The sequence below is a fragment of the Prorops nasuta genome, unplaced genomic scaffold (assembly GCF_024137725.1).
Source record: "Prorops nasuta isolate Cenicafe-Biocafe unplaced genomic scaffold, Cenicafe_Pnas_1.2 PNAS00005, whole genome shotgun sequence".
In the NCBI taxonomy this organism is placed as follows: domain Eukaryota; kingdom Metazoa; phylum Arthropoda; class Insecta; order Hymenoptera; family Bethylidae; genus Prorops; species Prorops nasuta.
This window is the reverse complement of record NW_027116802.1, coordinates 7,212,563-7,220,173: the sequence shown is the minus strand read 5'-3', so window position 1 is coordinate 7,220,173 and position 7,611 is coordinate 7,212,563. Positions and strand designations below refer to the sequence as shown.

Genomic DNA, 7,611 nt, shown 5'->3' with positions numbered 1-7,611 from the left:
GCTCTGTTGATAGACAATTCTTTATATAATATATTTAGTTATTACAATATACAGCAATATCTTCTTCTCTTGTGTATACATGTACATATATAAAATACGTACATTGACGAGATGATGCTCAACACATAGACTCTCGCATATATAGTATAGGTATATTCATTTATCTATTTATACATAATAAAAACGGCGCCATGTATAATCTTTATCACCATCGTACCACTATTTATTTATATTATGTATACATAGTACATACTTTAATGGGGTTTTTCACTTACTGTCTAAATCACATGTGGCTTTTACTTTCATGTACGTTTTGTGCAATCGCTTTTTCCGCTAGCTTCCAAATGTAAAACTCTTTGTCGTATAATAACCGATCTATCAAAATTAGTACAATTCTCTCTCTCCCCACTCAATCAGCACGTCTCTTCTCTCCTTTCATAAAGGCAATTAATCGAGAAAGGCACTGCATTACTTAGTTAATATGAGATAATCATAATAGTATTGGGACACCTTAAAGATTGACTAGGATACAAGCAAGAAAAAGCAAAGCACTAGTATAATAATATTTATGCATATTTTAAGAAATAAATATTTATACTCCTCTACGTAATTATAAGATAAAGTTTAAAAATTGTAAAGTTATACTCAAAAACTTAAACTTGCTAAAGAGAAAAAGAATGTAATATTAACAGAAATAAAAGTTTAGTTAAAAAAGGAGCTTTTTGCATTGACTCTTTCAACGGCTGCTTTCACATTGTGCGATTTTTCTTGCTATCAAGTATTAAAACTACCTACCCGGCTTTGCGAGATCGGTAGAAATGCTTACTAATGTGGAATTAGTCAAACAGCTTCAGTTTACTGTAAGTATGTGTGAACGAAAAACAGCAAAAAGAAATAAATTGCTTGGAAATTGGAAAATAAGATATTTTAAGTATTCTACTTATATAGCCTAGCGGATTGAACAATATATGTACTACATAATACCAATTAGCTTAATATTAACACGTTTCATCAGAATTGTATTAACTTGTTGCAAATCAGAAGCTATTAAATATATTATATTTATGCTTTTCATTCTTCATCTTTATTCGCTATATGTACACTAATACACATTGTGACATTACGGTGATACCTTTTGGTGGCGAATATGTATACAAATAACGCCATCTGTCGATGAATACTGTCATATTTGTAGGACTTTTTCCGATAGATACCCAAGTTACACATTTTTACTTGAATATTATTGTGTTAGTGTACAGATAGCAAATACCTCTTGCCTATAATAAAGCACATTTACTCTGGCCTGAACAGATTCTGCTTCCGAAAAATTGCCGATCGAAGTGTTTTAGCCAATAGGATATCTTTAATTCTAATCTCGGGAGCAAAATCGATGAACGTCCGAGTATTAGGAAAGAGGTGAGATGTATTTGAATGATGCCCTAGCTGTCTTTAACATTATTATTATGATTACCAGTATCAGGCATTTCAAGAGCCATTATTGCCACACAAATCAATTTTGTAATCTAAATTTAATATTATGACTAATATTGCTGAGAGACGTAAGGATTATCGAGCGCTTCCATCTAAAAGGGACCTTTTTTCCTCATTCCTATTCTGTTCACGCTTTGGTATTTGCGCTGCACGCACAGTATATACTATTATCTTGTTTTCCTCCTACTTTCTCAATTATTACCCCTCGAGTTCCCTTTTCCACGAAAACACCGCAGTCACGTAAACAACCGTTTAAGACATTTGTGGAAATTCAGCCTGCTGACTTGGTTCATTAGAATTAAAAAAACTGACTCTTATGCCTACACTTATGCACGAAATCAAAGAGAGAAATGAATGTAAGATTGACGTAGGGATTTGAGGATTAGGGAGTAAGGTGTTAATCAGGCGGCTGGAATTGTATATCGAGTAAAGACTAGACGCACAAAATTACAAATGGTGATTTACAAAATGATGGGCACTGTGCATAACAAAGCAAAAACTGTAGAGTAAGAATGCGATGCTGTATGCGTATACGAGAGACGCAGTGAAAAACTTCGAAAAATTAACTGTAGGCAGCGCTGATAGTGGGCACATATACACTGCTACACATTCTCACTTCATTGTCGTTGTGTTGATCTGCGCAGTGCCAACAGATAATTCCGATTCGTAATTTTCAGGCTTAATTGCTAAGGAAAGATTCGTAGATATTTTTCATTGTGCAAAATAAATAAGATTACTCGGTACGCTATGTTTATGCTGTAAGCTGAATCTCTGTATAGTGTATTATTTCGTTTATTCTACTTCGTTTACTGTGCCAAATTGATTCACAGGCAACTCAGCTAATTTCGCTCCGTACTTTCTCTACTAAATTTCTACACTACGGTAGATTTAAAATGTACCACAAATCAATTTGGTAATTTGGCACAGTACATACAAACTATAAGTATATGTTTATATAGTCTGTAAACGCGTTTCGGTCGAAGATTTACTTTAGTTATCTTTTAACCTCTCGACTGTTCCCTATGCTTTTCCATATAACGCGTCTAAACTAGAATGTAAGTAATGAGAGTCTGTATATATATATATATATATATATATATATATTAATAAATATATATTTACAAATTGTCTAAAAAATTTATTCAAAATGATCTTGTTTAGACAATTTTTAAAATTATCTTCAGCTTTTGATGTTTTACTTTTCACACGCTTCTTGATACTTAAGAATTTTTCCTCCGTATTACTTACACATTCAATTTCGCCTTGATCATGTCTGCAAGATAGTGGTTCAAATTGACCCATGTCGTGTACCTGTATGACATAGAGCAGAAAAATCAAAATAAATTAAAAATTTAATAAAAGAATTCACAAGAATACCACTATATTTATGTAATTTAAAAGTTTTTCCCAGTGGTGAATGATAAACGTTTTTATTCTTTGGAATTGTAGTTTATTGAGATGTTTGTAATATATCAATACCTACTAGATCAATTTGGGGGGGGGGGTTATAGCGTTTATAAAATCAATTTAATATTTTTCTATACCTAATTGGCTAATATTTAAAAGCTCTGTGACTTTAGCTATTGTGAAAGGTATTCAAAGCAATTAGTTACCACTCTGTAATATTTCTATCGAAATCCATGAAAAAGAGTAAAGAGTAAACTTTATTTATTTTTTAAATAACCCACTTCTTAAACTCTGCAAGTGTCGTTCTTAGACAACTAACAGAGTTGTCACTTAGTGGTGCTCGTGAAATCTTTGTATCGACAATAGTTAAGTCCGTGTGTGTGTACCATTAAACAGATAGATCTAAGCGCGAATTCAGCTTAGCACTTACTTAAGACGAAGACCGAGCTAAAGCAAGTATTGAAGGTTAAAGTAAGACAACTTGATATTAATGAAGATAGAGTTAAACCTAAGTTGTGTTTAATGATACGGGCCTTAATATTACATGATGTACTAAATAAATAATCACAGCTTATTACTTACTCTTTTTCGGAGGATTCATTGGAAATATTACAAAGTGGTAACTTCTTATTTGGAATACTGTCCACAATAATTAAAGACAAAAAATTTGTAAATATTTCCCAATTAAATGCAGAAATATATCAAACTGACTTTACAAATGCAAGACCGTAGGTAGACATAGTGGTTAATGATTTGCAAGAACACTTTATACACACCTACATAAACTACAATTCTAGAAAATAAAAAATTTCATTATTTACCACTGGAAAAGTTTTTTAAAAAATGTTGATTTTTTTGCTCTATTTAATACAGATACATGACATTGATTATACTGAACCACTCGTTGACACAAATAATTAAGTCGAAATTCAATTTGTAAGAAATATAGAGGAAAAATTCTTATCTATCAAGCGTGTAAAAGGTATAATAAAAAAAATGCTGAACATATTTTTACAAATTGTCTAAAAAAATCGTTTTGATGAACTTTTTTAGACAATTTGTAACAATATATTTATTAATATACACTACTTGATTATTTACAACGTACTATTAAACGTGACTTTATAGCGAGCATTAATCACAAATTTACAATCAGTACTTTATTACTCTTCAAGTAGAGATGCGTTATTTGGGAAAACACATCAGGAACACCCGAGAGGGAAAAATATAATGAAAGTAAATCAGAGATCAAAATACTTCTATAACAGATATAAATATGTTCATATAGTTTATATATACTGTTCCAAATTGCTAAATAGATTCGTGGGACATTTCAAGTATAGTGTAGTATAGGAAATTGGTTGAGAGAATACGTAGTGAAGTTAGTAAAGTTTCCCTGAATCAATTTGGCACAGTGTACAGCCATAAACCCGGTAAATTTTTGCCACGAGAAAATCAACTAAAGAGAGAATAAGAGGGAGAGTGCGCGCTCGCGCGCAAGTGTGTGCGTGTGTGTATGAGAGAGAGAGAGAGAGAGAGAGAGAGAGAGAGAGAGAGAGAGAGAGAGAGAGAGAGAGAGAGAGAGAGAAGCAGGGTGGGGGGCTAGAATACAATGCAAATACATTTGCATGGCTGTACGCAATGTTCCAAAGTATTAAACCTTACGTTACGTATATGTGAATAATATCACAGGCATCAATTTATAATATACAAGACAATTAGATTGTAATATAGCATATTCCCTGGATATTTCGTAGAGAATAGTTGATAAACGTTGACGCAATTTTCGTATGTAGTACAAGGTTATCCTCTACGCCTATGGGAATCGTACAAGTTCTTTGTAGTATAACCAGGGACTCGAGTCTAAGTGTCTGGTATATGATAGATGCCTGCGAGTAACATGCACCAAAATATATATTTCTTCTTGGCAATAGAATACATATATATACTATATACTTTTCTCTTATTCTTTCACCTTCATTCCCGACGCAAGACAAGCAATGCCCCCCCCCCCTCCCACCCCATCCTTTCCCCTCTCATATCTTATAAATGTATACAAAGGCTTTCCGTTGTCATTCTGTTAGAACTTATCACTACTGTTCTTTATGACATATTATTATAATCATTAAGTAATTCTGATTATAACAAAAAGCAACAAAAGTATCTCGAAATTTACAAAATTTCTTAAGAGTATATATAATACTTGATTGGACGATACCAAGCAAGCAAGTAACCAACCACAGATTACCGCTACTAAGCGTTGTTAATTCGTATTATAAAAATACAAGACCGACAAGACAAATTTATGTTTTTCCCTTATTCATCTCGTTAATGGCGAGATTCACTCTTTTAGCACGTTCTCCAAGATGGCTGATGCTGCTGCGCCACTGTTACCGTTAGCTAGTGTGCAGCGACAATTAAAGAAAAAAAGGCAATTGAAGGCAAAATTGTCCTGCATGACTTTTTTATATTCGTCGAAAAAAGCACAGCACACGAAGGCACTCCATCGTATTTCACGACCTGGCTCCTTCCAGCATTTTTCTCTACTTTTACATTTAGCACGGTAGCTAGCATCGATACGGAGGGAGAGAGCACAATGTAAAAGTTAATATGGCGTCATGACGAAGTTCAATATTGTCCAGATACAGCCATAATTTGACAACCGGAATGAACGTGATCCATAACCTGTTCCTTGAGACGGCACACGTGTTCTTTGAGTCGATTGACAACGGCACTGAGCTCGGTATTCTCACCCTTGAGAAGCTTGACCTTGTCCTCAAGCCTGGATATGCGTTCAAGCTTGCGCCTACGACATTTAGAGGCGGCCACGCGATTTCTCTGTCGCTTCCTCTCCAATTTTATACGCTCTTGATTCTCCATATCAATCGGTGACATTGGCGGTGAACTGGACACACTCGGAACTGTCTGTGGCTCATCTTTTATCTGTATGAGACCTTGGCTCAGGCTAGACTCCGTACTTTGTACGCTACCGGGTGGCTCCAAAGTCGTATAAGTAGCACCATGGATACTGCCTGGTTCTTGAGAGCTGTCCGAGTGGTGCAGCTCGTTCAGAGCCTCGACGAATCCACGAGCATAAAGCTCCTGCGCCTCGGTAACTGTTTTTGGAAATAAGATTTGAGTGGTTGGCGTCGGTAAACTGGTCACCAAGCCATCCTGTTGCGCTATTATCAGCTTTTCCAATTCCGGCGAGCTCAACTTTATCATACTCAAATCCGGCGAGTTCAGAGTGACTGGCGTTACGCTGTTTAGGCTGGACGGTAATGGACCAAACCGCGCCCTCTTTGCTTGCGGTCCTCCTTGTTGCTGTTGTTGGTGTTGCTGCTGCTGCCTCTGACAACTATTCAAATCTAATGTGAGATTACGTTTCAATTGACCCATGCTGCCCTCTCGATTAACGGTGCCGTATACACCAGTCTCCTCATAAAACGTCTGCTCCATAGTCAAGCCTCGCACCATCGATGCTGACGAATAGTCCACTTTTTCAATCCCAATTATATCGTTTGTTGTTTCAATTTCAGTTTTCGCTTTACGTTACTATATACAACTCGCGTACACGCGCACTCTCCCTCTCTTTCTTATCTTTATTCTATTCCCTCCTGCACGATCAATGGAAATCTCTGCTTTCCAGCTGAGATATGTGCTAGCGACAACTGTGACACATGGAATTTCCAGCGGACAAATCAACTGTCAGCACAGCACAAATAAATGAAGGAGCACTATACCAACGTGGTAAGCAACACGCTAAAAGACACAGCTAACAACAATGACTCACGAAGAATGTAGCACGCATAAGCAGGCTTTTGCGTACACACATGTATACTGTATGCGTATAGAGAAATACACGCGCGTACGCACCGAACGCACGCACACACGCTCGCACACTATCTCTTTCTCTTACCACTCCTACTACCTTTCGGAGCAAGGAAGAAACTTCGTCACTTTTGCACTACACGTTCTTCTTTACTAAAAATTGTTGTAATTTTGAATCGGGTGGAAGAGAGCGACAGAATGACCAAGAGGAAAACAAGTGTTCGACGGAAGGATTATTGCACGAGAGGGCCGAGAGGCGAACGGTACGATTGCTCGACAACTTGTGAACACCCAACTAAACGTACTGCCTTATATCTCGTGACTCACTCGTGCTAAAAATAGAGTTGTCGTCAGCTACCTTCACAATGATTGGCTGACAGTGGCGTCACTCGAGCGATCCTATTGGCCGATATCACGAAGCTACTTGGAATTGCCTGCTGCGCCTGCGCAATCTAATGGCCACTTTGATCCTCTCTCTCCCCAGCTGCACTCCCCCTCTCTCCAATCTAGCAGCGCGGCTGCTGCTGGCTTGTGCTTGTGCCGCTTGTGTTGGCTCGTTCCGTTTGGTTTCGTGGTTTGGGTTGGTTTGGGTATTTTATTTGGTAGGTTTGGGGTTTTTGGTTGTGGCACTGCTGAGATCTTCTGATGCTCTAGTTCTAATACTCGTCTATAGACATTCTAATTCTAGACGATTATGGTAGTGTTGTCAGTGAAGGCATGGTAAGATGTATGTAAATGGGTTTTGGCGGGGTGCCCGCCCGGCGTTCTCCGTGGTTCCATATTTCCATGGTGGCCGTAATGGCTATAATAGCAATAATGTAATGGAGTGGAAGCGTGATGACTATGGGCTATGGGTGTGGTGAGGCCGAAAAAGAGGAGAGG

At 37.1% G+C, this 7,611-nt stretch overlaps 1 protein-coding gene across 1 annotated transcript; it reads right to left on the bottom strand.

The window, feature by feature from the left end:
* Positions 1 to 4,926: 4,926 nt before the first annotated feature.
* On the bottom strand, positions 4,927 to 7,019 carry Jra (Jun-related antigen). Its single transcript, XM_066726795.1, has one exon. It carries the CDS (start codon positions 6,373 to 6,375, stop codon positions 5,527 to 5,529), a length of 849 nt encoding a protein of 282 aa, XP_066582892.1. The 5' UTR covers positions 6,376 to 7,019; the 3' UTR covers positions 4,927 to 5,526.
* Positions 7,020 to 7,611: the final 592 nt, after the last annotated feature.